Source organism: Osmerus eperlanus, chromosome 2 (genome assembly GCF_963692335.1).
Source record: "Osmerus eperlanus chromosome 2, fOsmEpe2.1, whole genome shotgun sequence".
Lineage (NCBI taxonomy): Eukaryota > Metazoa > Chordata > Actinopteri > Osmeriformes > Osmeridae > Osmerus > Osmerus eperlanus.
The window spans coordinates 22,492,160-22,511,290 of NC_085019.1; the positions used below are offsets into that span (position 1 = coordinate 22,492,160).

Here is a 19,131-nt window from a genome sequence, read left to right on the forward strand (position 1 = left end):
TCTTGGTATAAATATTATTTTTTTCCAGCGCTGTTAAAATGACGTAAGCTATAATGATTTTCGTAAAAAAAGAAAAGAATGAATGCGTGGAGGAAAATTCCACTATTTTTATTTCCTCTTTTTTTTCATGAACACGTAAGCCCACGTCATGAATCCAGTGAACGGCGGAGGGATATTTTTACATAGTTCCGGGATCTGGAATTACTTTCACGTTTGGAAAACACTTCAGGAGCGTATTGATACAGCCGTAGTACAAACCGATAACAGGTGCATGACGCAAAACAGACAACCGACAACTACTAGTTTTCTTTCTATATAAACAAACGCAAAGACGTCGAAAGACACTGCACAACCCCGAGGACAGTAGCAACAGAATGATAAGGTAAACATTTCGCCGCTTCGCTGCACTTGCTGCAAATAACGTTAGCTGGATAGCTTGCTAACATCAGCTAGTTCGCAGTTTCTATGCTGTCAAAACGCGAATGACGTTTGATGCTGCAGTTATCGTGTTCGCTAACAAGCTCGCCTGGCTAATTCAATCGTACAGAAAAAATGCTAACAAATCAAGTGTTGACTTTCCATTGTGCTACGTAGGGTAACGTTTAAGGACATACGTTGCTTAAACAAAAAAAAGTCCCATGCTTTTACCACGACCAGTATTAAGCTACTATAGCTTCACAACGTTAAAAGGTTCTCAGTCCTGTGTGGTGGCCTGGCAGACAGGTTATCCAGACATGACATATGGCAGGACATCAATGGGACATCGGCTATAAACTCGTTAGCACATCCAGTTTTGTTTTCTTTCTTTTTTGCGTGTATGTTAATATTTGTGAATGAAATTGTAATACTAACATGTCTAAAGGACAGTTGCAAGGTGTGACCTATGGTAGCAGTCGTTTTGACAGTGAGGAGGAAAGCATTGACAAGCTTCTTACAAAGTGAGACAGAACGAGGCTTTGTCTCCATGGCAGTTGCAGGGAAATACCCCTGTACAGAATGTGTAGACTCACTCAAATCTTTATGTACATCAATACTTTAAATAAAGGACACAGTAGTTTTGTGGAGCCCGATGTAGTGAACTGTTGTGTCACCACACCCTGTGGTGATGACTAATGCTGCGTACTGGTCTGCTCTAAGGCTGCTGGAGACACCTGTAGCAGGGGAGGTTCAAGACCATTTCAACTGGGGGGGTGGGGGGTGGGGGGGCAAGCTGGGGGGCCAGTTGTACTGTTGGTGGGGCCAGTTACATTAAACAGTACTGTTGTCATATAGTTTTCCTCATTGCATTGCAGGCATTGACAGGCAAAAGACAATATTTTTTATTATTCCGACTGTATATTTAGGGGGGGGGGGCACATGGCCCCCCACCACAGAACTGCCCCTGACCTGTAGTCGAGGTTGCCGTCAACTCCATTTCAACTGTTCATATATCATTTAGGCCTAACTCCATAGTCAAAATTCTGCTGGAATTGTTGTAAATGCTTGTAGTTTTTCCAAGTGTGTGTTAAGATCTAAACTTTTTTCAGTCAGTCAGTTAGTGAGCGCAGCGGTGCTAGTGGTAGATAGCATGTCTCTTTATTCTGTGTGTGTGTGTCACAACATTTCATCAACATGACCCGACTGTCTTTGAGGGCCAACAGAAAGCAGGGATGGGGAATTAAGTGCACGCTCTCTCTCTCTCTCTCTCTCTCTCTCTCTCACTCACACACACACACACACACACACACACACACACACACACACACACACACACACACACACACACAAATACTAGCCAGCCCTATAACGAAAGGGAACATTGAATAATTCTCACCATTGCGTTGTGCTTTTGTGACTCAGAGAGTCAGTTTTATTGAAGACACACACACACACACACAGGCTACACAAACGCACGTCTCAAATGACACACAGCAGGATCTGTAAGTGTGGCTCTCGTTGTCATAGGGTGTGTGCAGGCGTGTGTCAACATTGGTCAGGCCAGCCTTCATTCTCGGACTGTCCTCTCACGTAGCCGCCTTTTCTTTTAGTCTGCTCTGTCTGGCCCAGTTCGGCCATATCAGTCTCAGATATGGTATATCTTAACTACAGCAATAAAGGACTTATCAACCACCAGCAGAGTATTCAGATCAAGCATGCTAGATTACGGAACAGTAGCTCTCCAGAAGCATGGTTGTAAAGGCCCTGGTGTACCAGTGTGAGCGTCTTGGAAAAGAGCCCAGTTTGTGGTTTCTGGTTGGCTTTGCGGCGTTCGAGGAAATGGCTCATCCTGCCGTTCCCCCACAGCCAGCAACGCTCCCATCACCCGTCTCAGCCAACCACGGCACACAAAGGCTAGTCCCGGCTTGGCTGTGAACCGAAAGGCACTCATCCAAACCACCAGATAGATTTCTCATCTGTCCTAAAGTCTCCAATCCCTCCCTCATATGCTGCTGAGAGCGCGGGAGCCGGATTTGCTCAGCTCTCTGGGGTAGGTGCCGGCCCAGGCCCGTTCAGCTGGTCAGAGCCACTGTGTAGCTAATCCCGTGTGCCGCTAATCAGTTAATAGTGCTGCCAGCTAACTCCCCGATGCTGTGTCGTGTGTTCTTCCGCAAAGCCAGACTTGACTTATTGATGTGTTGGAGAGTGTTCCTGACTGTTGTTGCAGCCGCCGTTTTGATAAGGACCTGGAGTTGAGCTTAGTGTAGGGTCAATCAGTGGGAAACTTTTCCGTTTGACCTGTCTTTAGCAGTTTAACCTTTGACCCTAAGTAATGTAGTGACTTGTGTGGTTTTCTATCGAGCGTCATGGTTGAAGGGTCACAATCGCTAAAGCCTTTTGACCGCGACGCAACCTTCGGCGTGCATCGACCTGGGAGAACAACATCTGTTCCTTTTCCTCCTACACCCACACGCACACACGCACACACGCACACACACACACACACACACACACACACACACACACACACACACACACACACACACACACACACACACAATGATATCATCTATTCCTTGTGCAAGTGGAGGAAGGAACCAGAAAAATAGGTTGGATGTGTGATTCACTCCAGGAGGAAATGAATTTCTTGCCTGTGTTGTTTGTGTGCCTTCAGTGATTATTCCCCTCAGATAATTCCAGCGAGGGGAACTTCAGACGACTTCACTACAACAAGCTGGCATGGGAGTCCTTCAGTCCTCCGTGTGGTTGAACAGCGGGCTCTGTGTAGCTTTGGTCAGGGTGTCCTCCCGGCTAACTCCCCGAGGAGATAAACAAGTCATGGGTTACGGCCAAAACAACAGCTCTCTCTGTGAACGATTGAAATAGACAGAAAACGACTTGTGTGAAAAGTGTTTACTGTTTTCAGTAAACAATTTTACTGAAAGTGGGTGGGTGTGTGTGTGTGTTTGAGTGTGCGCATTGGAAAGCCAAGTCAACAGCTTGTGTGTGTGTGCTGAGTAATGCTAAGTAAGGCAATATTTCCAGTCATGTTGAGCAGACATGGTCACGTTGCATGTTGACTAATTTTTAGTTGTTAGTTATTTTCCATCTCCCTCACACGAGGCTGTTCCTCCAGCCCTGTCCTCCTCCCTCCTCACCAGCCCACCCTCCCTCCCTCCCCTCCTCCCCATCCTCTCCTTCTGGGCCGAGCCGGAGGGGGGTCAGGAAGTAGCCTGGAGCTGAATCCAGGATGCTTGTCTTGTTTAGCTTGTTCTTGTGAAATTTCATGTAGAGGAGTCGTGTGTGTGTGTGTGGTGAATATTGAGTGAGCACTGCTGTTACAGATAAAACTGTAATGTGTTTGTGTTAGGACGAAGAAGGACTTATCACACACACACACACACAATCTGGTGCCTAAGCAGGAGGCAGTTGAGATCTGAGGAAAAACTGAAATTCAATTCACGATTCATCGAAACCTCTCAGTCCTTTGCAGCCAATTAAATCATAACACTTGTTTCAGGTTTGTTTCTGTTTCACCTTCTTACAATTTTCTCTCCCCGCCCCCTTTCTCTTCCCCCCTCCCTTTTTACTCCCCCCCCCCCCTTCTCTGCCCCCTCCCTGCAGAGTCAGATCACTCTGCTGACCTTCAAACCCACAGTGGCTCACCACACACACACACAGAAACACCGGCATGTCAGGTAAGATTGAGATTTTCCCTTCAGTTGATGTTATTTTTTTTCTCCCTCCCCTGTTCTCCTGTACAGACTACCGTCCATCTTGCCCTGTCTGGTGTTTGTGACACCTCTCTCGCTCTCGCTCTCTCTTTTTTTTTTTTTGCAGGCAGCTACACCCCAGCCCCTGGGGGCCCGTTCTCGGCCCTCACCCCCAGCATGTGGCCTCAGGACATCCTGGCCAAGTACTACCAGGTGAGGAACACGGGGGGCAGGGGGACCTGGGGGGGGACCCTCACAGAGAGGCCGCTGTAGAATGACATCATCATGTTCTACACTGTGGGCATGTTGATGACCATGTTTAGTGAGTCTGTTAAGAGCCTAACCGGGAAGGGACTGACTTTGTGGACTGATGAGAATAACTCCCATAGTAATGGGAGTTATTCAGTTACATCAAGCCTTTTAATTATCCTTGTTGAACACTGCTGTTGTTCTTTTCTGTGTGTGTGTGTGGTGTGCAGAAAGACACTTCAGAGGAGTCTGACCTGCAGTACGATGAGTTTGGCTTCAGACTGGACAGCGAAGGTGAGGACAGGCTTGTTTCCCCTCTCTCTGTCTCTCTCTCTGTCTCTCTCTCTCGCTGTCTCTCTCCCTCCTCCCCCTCTCTCTCTGACAGCCAGTGAAGGATTCTCTCCTCCGACCTGAGGTCCAGCCCCAGAGCTAAGATGATGCTCAGCGTGACTGATGGGCAGGCCCAAACGTAATTCGTGAGCGCAGAATTCCGACGAAAACCCGCCAAATTTCCAATAGAATGCAGTAGTCTGAGGCCAAATTTAAATAAACTTGTCAACTCATATTACGTCTCTATTCTTTCGAAATATTTAACCTGTAAACAGAGCCCATTGCCACCAGTGTAGGTAGTAGGTCTGTGATAGCAATCGAAGGAAGTCTGTCAACCCTGAAACTGATACAGTAACGTTCACGTTAGACTGTATCCAATATAAAAACGTTAGCCAAAAATGCAGCGATTCCACCCTGAAGAACTGACACGGAAACTTGTCGACACGGAAACTTACAGCAAGAGACAGGACCAGGGAGTTTCCAGGAGATCCTCATGAGGATGGATCAATACTTTTTTTTGCAAAGTCCGTCGACATTCAATTGACCATGTTCGGCGTCAAACCGTTGTGGAACATCTTCGGTCGTTCCGACATGAGAACAGGAAGGCCAGCGGAACCCCGCAGATTTTCAGTCTGAATAGCCGCTCGTCGCGTTCAGCCTCTCTCTCTCTCTCTCTCTCTCTCCACGCTCGTTGGTAGAGCAGGACACCGCGAGAAGACGGAGGTCTCCCTGGCAGATCTGGGTAGAAGGAGGGGTCGATCGGCTCCAGTCTGGGTAGAAGGAGGGGTCGATCGGCTCCAGTCTGGGTAGAAGGAGGGGTCGATCGGCTCCAGTCTGGGTAGAAGGAGGGGTCGATCGGCTCCAGTCTGGGTAGAAGGAGGGGTCGATCGGCTCCAGTCTGGGTAGAAGGAGGGGTCGATCGGCTCCAGTCTGGGTAGAAGGAGGGGTCGATCGGCTCCAGTCTGGGTAGAAGGAGGGGTCGATCGGCTCCAGTCTGGGTAGAAGGAGGGGTCGATCGGCTCCAGTCTGGGTAGAAGGAGGGGTCGATCGGCTCCAGTCTGGGTAGAAGGAGGGGTCGATCGGCTCCAGTCTGGGTAGAAGGAGGGGTCGATCGGCTCCAGTCTGGGTAGAAGGAGGGGTCGATCGGCTCCAGTCTGGGTAGAAGGAGGGGTCGATCGGCTCCAGTCTGGGTAGAAGGAGGGGTCGATCGGCTCCAGTCTGGAGTCTCGTTCAGTGTCTGCTGTGTAGGGTTAGCCCCTTTGTGCGGTACCCTTCAGGTACCCCCAGTACCGTTAGTTGTATTTATTGATAGGAGAGCTAGAGAGAGACAGTCAAGCAGAGAGAGAGAGGTGGAGAGAGGTGGAGAGAGGAAGAGAGAGGAGGAAGAGAGGAGGAAGAGAGAGGAGGAGAGAGGAGGAGAGAGGAGGAGAGAGGAGGAAGAGAGGAGGAGAGAGGTGGAGAGAGGTGGAGAGAGGAGGAGAGAGGAGGAGAGGGGTGGAGAGAAGGGGGGGGGAGACTTGCCAGAAATGTCCCGAGTCAGATTCGAACCCATGCCCCCTAGCGTTAGCTCTCAGCCCTAGTTGTACAGCACGCGTTCTTACCTGGTGAGTTGTCGCGGGTCGCCTGTGACTTCACTAATGTTTGGTTCTCTTCCCTCCCTGGTCGTGGTCCCCTGCGTCCCCCCCAGACGGCCCCGAGCGCCAGGTGCCCCTGGGGGGCGAGGGCTCGCCCCAGCGCGAGGACCCCCAGCAGCGCCTGCGCTGGCAGGCCCACCTGGAGTTCACCCACAACCACACGGTGGGGGACCTCACCTGGGAGCTGATCTCGCCCTGCCTGCCGCGCTCCGAGCGCCTGCGCACCCTGGTGCTGGGGGGCATCCCCCACAGCATGAGGCCTCAGGTGAGGGGGTGTGGGTGGGGGGGGGGGGGGTTGGTGATGGAGGGAGGGAGGGGCGAGGCTGCCATCCATCTGCAAACACAGGATGCACTGTAACCTACCTTCATCACTGCCTCTTACAGTTAGGTCCATAAATATTTGGACATTGACACAATTTTCATCATTTTGGCTCTGTATACCACCACAATGGATTTGAAATGAAACAATCAAGATGTGCTTTAAGTGCAGACTTTCAGCTTTAATTTCAGGGTATTTACATCCAAATCAGGTGAACGGTGTAGGAATTACAATACATTTTATATGTGGCCCCCCCCTTTTTAAGGGACCAAAAGTAATTGGACAATTGGCTGCTCAGCTGTTCCATGGCCAGGTGTATGTTATTCCCTCATGGGAGTTTGTTATTTCATTGACAAGGAGCAGATAAAAGGTCTAGAGTTCATTTCAAGTATGGTATTTGTGTTTGGAATCTGTTGCTGTCAACTCTCAATATGAAGTCCAAAGAGCTGTCACCATCAGTGAAGCAAGCCATCGTTAGGCTGAAAAATCAAAACAAACCTATCAGAGAGATAGCAAAAACATTAGGTGTGGCCAAATCAACTGTTTGGTACATTCTTAAAAAGAAAGAACGCACTGGTGAGCTCAGCAACACCAAAAGACCCGGAAGACCACGGAAAACAACTGTGGTGGATGACAGAAGAATTCTTTCCCTGGTGAAGAAAAACCCCTTCACAACAGTTGGCCAGATCAAGAACACTCTCCAGGGGGTAGGCGTATCTGTGTCAAAGTCAAAAATTAAGAGAAGAATTCACCAGAGTAAATACAGAGGGTTCACCACAAGATGTAAACCATTGGTGAGTCTCAAAAACAGGAAGACCAGATTAGAGTTTGCCAAAAAACATCTAAAAGACCCTGTACAGTTCTGGAACAACATCCTATGGACAGATGAGACCAAGATCAACTTGTACCAGAATGATGGGAAGAGAAGAGTATGGAGAAGGGAAGGAACTGCTCATGATCCAAAGCATACCACCTCATCAGTGAAGCATGGTGGAGGTAGTGTTATGGCGTGGGCATGTATGGCTGCCAATGGAACTGGTTCCCTTGTATTTATCGATGATGTGACTGCTGACAAAAGCAGTAGGATGAATTCTGAAGTGTTTCTGGCAATATTATCTGCTCAGATTCAGCCAAATGCTTCAGAACTCATAGGACGGCGCTTCACAGTGCAGATGGACAATGACCCGAAGCATACTGCGAAAGCAGCCAAAGAGTTTTTTAAGGCAAAGAAGTGGAATGTTCTGCAATGGCCAAGTCAATCACCTGACCTAAATCCAATTGAGCATGCATTTCACTTGCTAAAGACAAAACTGAAGGGAAAATGCCCCAAGAACAAGCAGGAACTGAAGACAGTTGCAGTAGAGGCCTCGCAGAGCATCACCAGGGACGAAACCCAGCGTCTGGTGATGTCTATGGGTTCCAGACTTCAGGCTGTCATTGACTGCAAAGGATTTGCAACCAAGTATTAAAAGTGACAATTAGATTTATGATTATGTTAGTTTGTCCAATTATTTTTGGTCCCTTAAAAAGGGGGGGTCCACATATAAAATGTGTTGTAATTCCTACACCGTTCACCTGATTTGGATGTAAATGCCCTGAAATTAAAGCTGCAAGTCTGAACTTAAAGCACATCTTGATTGTTTCATTTCAAATCCATTGTGGTGGTATACAGAGCCAAAATGATGAAAATTGTGTCAATGTCCAAATATTTATGGACCTAACTGTATATCCTCCCTCTCTGCTACACGCTCCCTCCCTCCCTCCCTCTCCCTCCCTCCCCCTCTCCTACACCCTCCCTCCCTCTCTCCTACACCCTCCCTCTCTCCTACACCCTCCCTCTCTCCTACACCCTCCCTCTCCCTCCCTCGCTCTCTCCCTCCCTCTCTCCTACACCCTCCCTGGCCCTCTCTCCTACACCCTCCCTCTCTCCTACACCCTCCCTCTCCCTCCCTCGCTCTCTCCCTCCCTCGCTCTCTCCCTCCCTCTCTCCTACACCCTCCCTCCCCCTCTCTCCTACACCCTCCCTCTCTCCTACACCCTCCCTCTCTCCTACACCCTCCCTCGCTCTCTCCCTCCCTCGCTCTCTCCCTCCCTCTCTCCTACACCCTCCCTCCCCCTCCTACACCCTCCCTCCCCCTCTCTCCTACACCCTCTCCCTCCCTCTCTCCTACACCCTCCCTCCCCCTCTCCCTCCCTCCTCCAGCTGTGGATGCGTCTGTCCGGGGCCCTCCAGAAGAAGAGGAGCTCTGAGATCACCTACAGAGAGATCGTCAAGAACAGCTCCAACGACGACACCACGGCCGCCAAACAGGTGAGCCGCCCGCCCGCCCCTGCCTGGAGACGGAGGGGGGACGCAGGGCAGGGAGGCAGAGGGCGGAGGGGAGACTGACGGGAGGAGGAGAATGCAGTGCACTATGGAGGGAGATTGTGCAAATAATCCTTTTTGAACGTGACACAATCACATAATGTACTTAGAAACCCAGTCTCTTTCTCACTGTCTTTCTCATTTGTCTTTTTTCATCTTTTCCCTCGTTGTATCTCTCTCTCTCTCTCTCTCTCTCTCTCTCTCTCTCTCTCTGTGTCTGTGTATGTATCTCTCTCAGATAGAGAAGGACCTCCTGAGAACCATGCCCTCCAACGCCTGCTTCTGCAGCCTGTCCAGTGTGGGTGTGCCCAGGCTCAGACGGCTCCTGAGGGGGCTGGCCTGGCTCTACCCAGACATAGGCTACTGCCAGGGCACCGGCATGGTAACCACACATACACACACACACACACACACACACACACACACACGCGGTCCACAGTTTTCTTGGTTGCTTTATTTATGAGCCTCTCTCTCTCTCCTCTCTCTCCCTCCCTCTCTCCTCTCCCTCCCTCCCTCTCCTCTCTCCCCCCCCCTCTCCTCTCTCCCTCCCTCTCTCTCCTTCCCTCTCTCTCCTCTCCCTCCCTCTCTCTCTCTCCTCTCCTCTCCCCCCTCTCCCTCCCTCTCTCTCTCTCCTCTCCCTCCCTCTCTCTTCTCTCCCCCCCTCCTCTCCTCTCTCCCTCCCTCGCTCTCCTTCCCTTCTCTCCCCTCTCCTCTCCTCTCCTCTCCCTCCCTCTCTCCCTCTCTCTCTCCTCTCCCCCCCTCTCCTCTCCCTGCCCTCCAGGTGGTGTCGTGCCTGCTGCTGTTCCTGGAGGAGGAGGACGTGCTGTGGATGATGTGTGCCTTGGTGGAGGACCTGCTGCCGCCGGCCTACTTCACCTCCACGCTGCTGGGCGTGCAGACGGACCAGAGGGTGCTGAGGCAGCTGCTGGTCCAGTACCTGCCCCGCCTCGACCGCCTGCTGCAGGAGCACGACATCGGTGAGGGAGAGAGAGGGGGTTGGGAGAGAGAGGGGAATTGGGGGAGGGGAGTGAGAGAGTAACAAGGGGGGGTAGACTAGAGGTCAAAGTGTGAGAGGGGAAGAGATAAACGATGGGATCGTGGAATGTTGTCTGAGGATCCATGGCAGAGGAAGCAATGGATGTTGGACCTAAATTAACCCTCTCCCCTCCCCTCAGAGCTGTCTCTGATCACCCTCTCCCCTCCCCTCAGAGCTGTCTCTGATCAGCCTCTCCCCTCCCTTCAGAGCTGTCTCTGATCACCCTCTCCTCTCCCCTCAGAGCTGTCTCTGATCACCCTCCCTTCAGAGCTGTCTCTGATCACCCTCTCCTCTCCCCTCAGAGCTGTCTCTGATCACCCTCCCCTCAGAGCTGTCTCTGATCACCCTCTCCTCTCCCCTCAGAGCTGTCTCTGATCACCCTCCCCTCAGAGCTGTCTCTGATCACCCTCCCCTCAGAGCTGTCTCTGATCACCCTCCCCTCAGAGCTGTCTCTGATCACCCTCTCCTCTCCCCTCAGAGCTGTCTCTGATCACCCTCTCCTCTCCCCTCAGAGCTGTCTCTGATCACCCTCTCCTCTCCCCTCAGAGCTGTCTCTGATCACCCTCTCCTCTCCCCTCAGAGCTGTCTCTGATCACCCTCCCCTCTCCCCTCAGAGCTGTCTCTGATCACCCTCTCCTCTCCCCTCAGAGCTGTCTCTGATCACCCTCTCCTCTCCCCTCAGAGCTGTCTCTGATCACCCTCCACTGGTTCCTGACGTCCTTCGCCAGCGTGGTGGACATCCGCGTGTTGCTGAGGATCTGGGACCTGCTGTTCTACCAGGGCTCCCTGGTGCTCTTCCAGGTCACGCTGGGCATGCTGAAGATCAAGGAGGAGGAGCTGGTGGCGTCGGAGAACTCGGCCTCCATCTTCAACACGCTGTCCGACCTGCCCAGCCAGCTGGTGGACGGGCCCGCAGTACTGGGCGAGGCCATGCGGCTGGCGGGGGCGCTGTCCCAGGACACGCTGGAGGCCCAGAGGCACAAACACCTGGCCTACATCCTCAACGAACAGGCCCAGCTCAGCACCGGCAACGGTCACCAGGGCAACGGCAACCTCAACAAGGTGTGTTTTGGTTGGTCACCTTGTCGTGCACGTGTGTGTTGGTTACTGCCCATGTAACTTGGACGCGTGTGTGCAATGTGATCATGTATTCATGTCGCAGATTTGTTTGTATCTAAAGCTATGCCCTACTTTCTGTCTGTATGGCTCCCTCCCTCTTCCTCTCTCCCTCTCTTTCTCTCTATCCCTCCCTCTCCTTCTCTCCCTCTCTTTATCTCTCCCTCTCCTTCTCTCTCTCCCTCCCTCTCCTTCTCTCTCTCCTTCCTCTCCCTCCCTCTCCTTCTCTCTCTCCCTCCCTCTCCTTCTCTCCCTCTCTTTATCTCTCCCTCTCCTTCTCTCTCTCCCTCCCTCTCCTTCTCTCTCTCCTTCCTCTCCCTCCCTCTCCTTCTCTCTCTCTCTCCCTCCCTCTCCTTCTCTCGCTCCCTCCCTCTCCTTCTCTCCCTCTCTTTATCTCTCCCTCTCCTTCTCTCTCTCCCTCCCTCTCCTTCTCTCTCTCCTTCCTCTCCCTCCCTCTCCTTCTCTCTCTCCCTCCCTCTCCTTCTCTCCCTCTCTTTATCTCTCCCTCTCCTTCTCTCTCTCCCTCCCTCTCCTTCTCTCTCTCCTTCCTCTCCCTCCCTCTCCTTCTCTCTCTCCCTCCCTCTCCTTCTCTCCCTCTCTTTATCTCTCCTTCTCTCTCTCCCTCCCTCTCCTTCTCTCTCTCCTTCCTCTCCCTCCCTCTCCTTCTCTCTCTCCTTCCTCTCCCTCCCTCTCCTTCTCTCTCTCCCTCCTTCTCCTTCTCTCTCTCCCTCCCTCTCCTTCTCTCTCTCCTTCCTCTCCCTCCCTCTCCTTCTCTCTCTCCTTCCTCTCCCTCCCTCTCCTTCTCTCTCTCCCTCCCTCTCCTTCTCTCTCTCCCTCCCTCTCCTTCTCTCCCTCTCTTTATCTCTCCCTCTCCTCCTCTCTCTCCCTCCCTCTCCTTCTCTCTCTCCTTCCTCTCCCTCCCTCTCCTTCTCTCTCTCCTTCCTCTCCCTCCCTCTCCTTCTCTCTCTCCCTCCCTCTCCTTCTCCATCTCTCTCTCCCTCCCTCTCCTTCTCTCTCTCCTTCCTCTCCCTCCCTCTCCTTCTCTCTCTCCTTCCTCTCCCTCTCCTTCTCTCTCTCCCTCCCTCTCCTTCTCTCTCTCCCTCCCTCCCTCTCCTTCTCTCTCTCCCTCCCTCTCCTTCTCCATCTCCTTCCTCTCCCTCCCTCTCCTTCTCTCTCTCCCTCCCTCTCCTTCTCTCTCTCCCTCCCTCCCTCTCCTTCTCTCTCTCCCTCCCTCTCCTTCTCTCTCTCCCTCCCTCCCTCTCCTTCTCTCTCTCCCTCCCTCCCTCTCCTTCTCTCTCTCCCTCCCTCCCTCTCCTTCTCTCTCTCCCTCCCTCTCCTTCTCTCTCTCCCTCCCTCTCCTTCTCTCTCTCCCTCCCTCCCTCTCCTTCTCTCTCTCCCTCCCTCTCCTTCTCTCTCTCCCTCCCTCTCCTTCTCTCTCTCACTCCCTCCCTCTCCTTCTCTCTCTCCCTCCCTCTCCTTCTCTCTCTCCCTCCCTCTCCTTCTCTCTCTCCCTCCCTCTCCTTCTCTCTCTCCCTCCCTCCCTCTCCTTCTCTCTCTCCCTCCCTCTCCTTCTCTCTCTCCCTCCCTCCCTCTCCTTCTCTCTCTCCCTCCCTCTCCTTCTCTCTCTCCTTCCTCTCCCTCCCTCTCCTTCTCTCTCTCCCTCCCTCTCCTTCTCTCTCTCCTTCCTCTCCCTCCCTCTCCTTCTCTCTCTCCCTCCCTCTCCTTCTCTCTCTCCTTCCTCTCCCTCCCTCTCCTTCTCTCTCTCCTTCCTCTCCCTCCCTCTCCTTCTCTCTCTCCCTCCCTCTCCTTCTCTCTCTCCTTCCTCTCCCTCCCTCTCCTTCTCTCTCTCCCTCCCTCTCCTTCTCTCTCTCCTTCCTCTCCCTCCCTCTCCTTCTCTCTCTCCTTCCTCTCCCTCCCTCTCCTTCTCTCTCTCCTTCCTCTCCCTCCCTCTCCTTCTCTCTCTCCCTCCCTCTCCTTCTCTCTCTCCTTCCTCTCCCTCCCTCTCCTTCTCTCTCTCCCTCCCTCTCCTTCTCTCTCTCCTTCCTCTCCCTCCCTCTCCTTCTCTCTCTCCCTCCCTCTCCTTCTCCATCTCTCTCTCCCTCCTTCTCCCCCAGGTGGTACGTCGCCAGTCTCTGCGCAGGAAGTCCACCCTGAGCTCTCTGCTGTTTGGGGAGGACGAGGCCGAGGCTCTGAAGTCTAAGAACATCAAGCAGACTGAGCTGGTGGAGGCCCTGAGAGAGGCCATCACCCGCACGGCCGATCACTTCCACTGCCTGGACCCCCGGCACTCCAGCACTGTGAGTCACTCTACTGACTCACTACGAATCACTCCAGCCCTGTGAGTCACTCTAATGACTCACTCCAGCACTGTGAGTCACTCTAATGAGACACTCCAGCCCTGTGAGTCACTCTACTGAGTCACTTCAGCCCTCTGAGGCACTCCACTGAGTCACTCCACTGAGTCACTACTGAGTCACTCTAGCCCTATGAGTCAATAGATCACTCCAGCAATGTGAGTCACTTGACTGAATCCCCCCACACACAACAATGCTGAGCCACAGAGTGGATGTACTGAATCGGTTCTGTGTGCCCTGCCTGCTGTAGGAACTGACTCCAGACTACTCCATGGAGAGCCACCAGAGAGACCACGAGAACTTCCTGGTGGTGTCCCGTAACCGACGGAGACGGGCCAAAGCCCTGCTGGACTTTGAGCGCCACGACGACGACGAGTTGGGCTTCAGGAAGAACGACATCATCACGGTGAGTGGGCGTGTCTACGGTCTCCGGTTCAGACCAACAGAAACACACAGGGCTGTTTGCACATTGTTGAACGTCAGTTTCATGCATCTGATTGGCTCTCGTCTTTCTCTCCTCAGATCGTTTCTCAGAAGGACGAGCACTGCTGGGTGGGAGAGCTCAACGGCTTGAGAGGTGGGTCCTGCCAAACACCCCCCACCCCTTACCTAGACCAGTGGTACAGTCCACTGTAGGCCAGTCCCACGGTCATGTGACTCTGCTAACGTGACCCCCCCTCTCCCCCCCCAGGCTGGTTTCCTGCCAAGTTTGTGGAGATCCTAGATGAAAGGAGCAAAGAGGTGTGTGGTAGAGACCCAGACCACTTCAATGATCCCGAAAAGGACCCTTCATTTGCAGCTTACCCAGGACCCATATACTTACATCATACAAAATACCCATATGTTCCCCTCCTTGTATCCGTGTCATGCCAAGGCAGCTCATTTCTTCCCATTGACAGTGATTGGCCCAGGTTCAACACCTCTGTCATTATAGGGTTTAGTAGCCTTCCCCCTGCGTCTGCTGTAACCCAGTCCACTGATTGGTGTGGACTGGGTTACACAGTTTTCTTGGTTGCTTTATTTATGAGCCTCTCCCTCCCTCTCTCCTCTCTCCCCCCCTCTCTCTCTCCCCCTCTCTCCTCTCTCTCCCCCCCTCTCTCCCTCCCTCTCTCCTCTCTCCCCCCCTCTCTCCTCTCTCTCTCCCCCTCTCTCCCCCCCTCTCTCCTCTCTCCCTCCCTCTCTCTCCTCTCTCTCCCCCCCTCTCTCCTCTCTCCCCCCCTCTCTCCTCTCTCTCTCTCCCCCTCTCTCCTCTCTCCCTCTCTCTCCTCTCCCTCCCTCTATCTCTCTCCTCTTCCCCCCCCCCCCCTCCCCCCCCAGTACTCGCTGGCGGGAGACGACTCGGTGACGGAGGCGGTGACTGATCTGGTGAGGGGGGCGCTGTGCCCCGCCCTGAAGGCCATCTTCCAGCACGGCCTGAAGAAGCCCTCCATCCTGGGGGGGCCCTGCCACCCCTGGCTCTACATCGAGGAGGTAGGGGCCCCCCCGGAGGCTGATCTGATACGTGTGTGTGTGTAATGTGTGTGTAATGTGTGTGTGTGTGTGTAATGTGTGTGTGTGTAATGTGTGTGTGTGTTTTCTGCAGGCTGCCAGCAGAGAGGTGGAGAGAGACTTCAACTCAGTCTACTCCAGACTGGTTCTGTGTAAGACTTACAGGTGAAGACACACACACACACACACACACACATATACACACACACAGGCTTTAAGAGGTACTCTTATCATTGACCACCTCTCTGTTTCCTCTCTCTCCCTCCAGGTTGGATGAAGATGGTAAGGTCCTCACCCCAGAGGAGCTGCTGTACAGAGTGAGTTACTTTCCGTCCAGAGTCATGGTTACGGTTAGATGGGAGAGAGCATGTCAGAAGGGATCAGCAGCAGCAGCAGTCCCACAGTAGTTGTACAGGACTGAGCAGTGAAGAGGTGTGTTGGTGGCGAGCAGGCTCAGAGCGCCCCCTGTGTGTGTCCGCAGGCGGTGCAGTCTGTGAACATGAGCCACGACTCTGCACACGCTCAGATGGACGTCAAGTTCCGCTCCCTCATCTGCGTGGGCCTCAAGTAAGGCTCTCCTCCGTTTCATGGATGTAACACACACACACACAAACACTTATAGGCTCATTTCTCACACACACACACACACACTTATAGGCTAATTTCTCACACACACACACACTTATAGGCTCATTTCTCACACACACACACACTTATAGGCTAATTTCACACACACACACACACACACACTTTCAGGTTGCATTTCACGCACACGCCCACATTTACATATGCATTTCAACCCCCCCAGTGAGCAGGTGCTGCACCTGTGGCTGGAGGTGCTGTGCTCCAGCTTGGGGACAGTGGAGAAGTGGTACCAGCCCTGCTCCTTCCTGCGCAGCCCCGGCTGGGTCCAGATCAAGTGTGAGCTCAGGTAACATGGGGGGGGGCGGGGGGTTCGAATCCATCCACGGGGACTTTTCCTGCATGTTCCCCCTACCCCCCCCCCCCCCTCTCTCTCCCCTACTATTTCTTGTCTCACTAACTGAAACTATCACTACCACTATCGCTAATGCCTTCAAGATATCTTTCTTTAATTAAGAGAGAATGGAGGGAAAATGTGAACAAGAGTAAGGTGGAGAGAAGGGGAATGAAAGAAGGGAGAGACGGAGAGAGTCGATGTGGTAGTATGAGAGGTCGAGCAAGGACTTGAAGTGGATCAGAGGTGGATGAATGGACGAGCCGGTCTCCTCGCTGTCCGAGTGAACGGCAAAAGAGACACGGTATGTCTGAATGTGAAAATCCGAGTTCCGTCACGTTCACATCCCGTTTCCTCAGGGTCCTCTCCAAGTTTGCCTTCAGCCTCTCCCAAGACTGCGAGCTGCCTGCTAAGAAAGAGGTGAGCTACGACACACACACACACACCCCTGTGCATATGTTTAACTTATACGTACCCTATTTGTAACCTACACAACACTCGACACAGTGAGCTTAACTGCTGTGTGGCCAAGGCCTGCTGGCAGACGTTTGAGCTTCACCTCGTTAGTGTGGATCTCGGGGTACCGGGAGCTGGTCCCAGATCAGCCTGAAGCCACTGGCAGCTTGTACCACGTCGAAATTAATTATATATATTTTTCACTCTTCTGTCTTCCTCTCCCTGCCTATCCCTTTTCTCTCTGCATCTTGCTCTCTGTCTCTCTGTCTCTCTCTCTCCCCCCCAGGAGAAGGAGCAGAGGCCACTGAAGGAGGGAGTTCAAGACATGCTGGTGAAGCATCACCTCTTCAGCTGGGACATCGATGGCTAGACACTCCTTTCTCCTGCAGTCCCTCTCCCCCCTCTCTCTCTCTCTCCCCCCCTCCTCTCTCTCCCCCCCCTCTCTCTCTCTCTCTCCCCCCCTCTCTCTCTCCCCCCTCTCTCTCTCTCTCTCCCCCCCCCTCTCTCTCCCCCCCTCTCTCTCCCCCCCCCTCTCTCTCTCCCCCCCCCCCTCTCTCTCTCTCTCCCCTCTCTCTCTCTCTCCCCCCTCTCTCTCTCTCTCACCCTCCTTTCTTTACACACACATTTCTGTTTCATATGGACCAACGTGTAGACACATCCTCAACTTAAACCAGCGGTGCCGTAGTCGTCTGTAAAGAACCCTCGCTGGAACTACCGAGTAGGTTCCTCCGGCCCAAGGTAACCATGGTAACACCTCTGAACCGCTTCTGGGCGCGGATTCACTAGTCCCCCCCGTCCCCCCCCCCGATGGACAGACCGACCGCACCCAACCAATCACTCTCGTTCCCTGGGCTCCGTCGGCCAATCAGAGGCCTCTGATCGTGAGCCGTTTGGAGTTATCTGGAGACTGGACAGTCCGCCTGCTGAAGCCAGATGGGGGTCACTGCGAATCTGAAGACCAGAGTCCGCTTTGGGTGAACCAGTGGTTCTGTTGGGAGCGCTGTCATGACACGCCGCTGAGTCATGACCTGGGTGGAACCGTGTCTGACGCTGGACTGAGATCAGATTTTAACGGAACATTCCAAACGCGGGACCACACACACCATGGTGGGAGTTGGTTTTAGACCGGCCGTCTAAATCCACCCCATTGGTTGTCTTTCACTGTGTCACCTACCATGACTCCTCTGTTGCTGGCACTAAGTGGTTGACACGAGAAGTTCTCCCCCCCACCCCCCCCCCTCCCCCCACACAAACCAAGCTGGGTTCCTGAGGGGGCGTTCCTGAGGGGGCGTTCCTGAGGGGGCGTTCCTGAGGGGGCGTTGCTGAGGGGGCGTTGCTGAGGGGGCGTTGCTGAGGGGGCGTTGCTGAGCGTTGAGATACCCGTCATGGTGCCCCCAAGATGCTATACTGTCACTTTGCGGTGACCGAGAAGACTACTATTTTTGGTGTGTAATGCAAATCTACAAAAATCAATGTTGTATATGAAATGATCTATGATTTGTAATAACATTTCTTTGTATAGAGAGTATACATTTAGACATGTGTGTGTTGAAATGAGGCCTAGCTCTTTGGATGTGTACCGTTCTGGCGGTGGGCTCTCTGTGGGGGAGGATGAAACGTTTGGCCCTTGTTACACAGATGCTACGCTGGGGAAGACAGCCCTGTATGTTCCATGCGTTTTGATAGCGTACCCCTAGCTCACCTTAACTCAGAGGTGGGCCGAGATCACTGGATCTGGCGTGGTGGGCGATGTTACACACGGAACCAAGCAGGGAGGATCTACGGGTGGAGAACATTGGCCGGCCCGGGGGAATCACGCCTGCAAAACAGTCCTCCGTTGATCCAGATCAGACATCACCCATCCCTCCATCCTGGAGAGGTGTCTGGCCACATCATCCCTCCATCCTGGAGAGGTGTGTCTGGCCACATCATCCCTCCATCCTGGAGAGGTGTGTCTGGCCACATCATCCCTCCATCCTGGAGAGGTGTGTCTGGCCACATCATCCCTCCATCCCCTTCTCCTTCCCTCCATCCTGGTCTGGTGTAACAACTAAAAAGCTATCCTCCTAAATATACACTGTCCACCTGTAATGAACAGTATGTTACAACACTACATAAAAGTATATATCCACATACAAACATCTCTGGTCCTGTCTCCTGTTGTGCCATTTCCACCCTGGTTTGTCTTTTAAAAGCACCAACCAATCATAGGATGTAGTACAAAAGGGAGGGATCAAATAAAGCCTGTTTTTATTGGTCAACATCAGAGGCAAACTGTGTCCACAACATGGACACAACATGTAAACAGTGATGGTCCAAACTGGTGTCACTAAGAGCCGGGGGAAAGATAGCAACTAGGTACAAACAGCACTGCAGCGATTTACCGTTACAATCAATAGCATCTGTTAGAGAGACTATGAAATGAGTCTTAAGACATCACAACCTAGACTAGATTTTGGTATTTTGTTGGAAAAGGACGTTAAATAAGGTCACGTGTGGGTTGAGAGATGTGCAGTCGGACTACACACCGCCAGCCTGCCTCGGACTCTTCAGACACGGTGAAGCCAGCCTGCCTCGGACTCTTCAGACACGGTGAAGCCAGCCTGCCTCGGACTCTTCAGACACGGTGAAGTCAGCCTGCCTCGGACTCTTCAGACACGGTGAAGCCAGCCTGCCTC

At 52.9% G+C, this 19,131-nt stretch overlaps 1 protein-coding gene across 2 annotated transcripts; it reads left to right on the top strand.

Moving 5' to 3' along the window:
• Nucleotides 1-240: 240 nt before the first annotated feature.
• Nucleotides 241-16,880, top strand: sgsm3 (small G protein signaling modulator 3). 2 transcript variants are annotated; one of them, XM_062480470.1, is made up of 20 exons: nucleotides 241-382; nucleotides 4,042-4,115; nucleotides 4,258-4,343; nucleotides 4,610-4,673; nucleotides 6,397-6,608; nucleotides 8,866-8,973; nucleotides 9,266-9,409; nucleotides 9,809-10,004; nucleotides 10,746-11,125; nucleotides 13,294-13,476; nucleotides 13,784-13,951; nucleotides 13,990-14,110; nucleotides 14,225-14,274; nucleotides 14,851-15,003; nucleotides 15,116-15,186; nucleotides 15,290-15,338; nucleotides 15,503-15,588; nucleotides 15,830-15,952; nucleotides 16,357-16,417; nucleotides 16,740-16,880. In XM_062480470.1, the coding sequence occupies exons 2-20, from the start codon at nucleotides 4,109-4,111 to the stop codon at nucleotides 16,821-16,823; spliced, it is 2,346 nt and encodes a 781-aa protein (XP_062336454.1). In that variant the 5' UTR covers nucleotides 241-382; nucleotides 4,042-4,108; the 3' UTR covers nucleotides 16,824-16,880. The 2 variants fall into 2 exon arrangements, with proteins under 2 accessions (XP_062336454.1, XP_062336455.1); XM_062480471.1 differs by having other exon boundaries at nucleotides 13,784-13,939; nucleotides 14,056-14,110.
• Nucleotides 16,881-19,131: the final 2,251 nt, after the last annotated feature.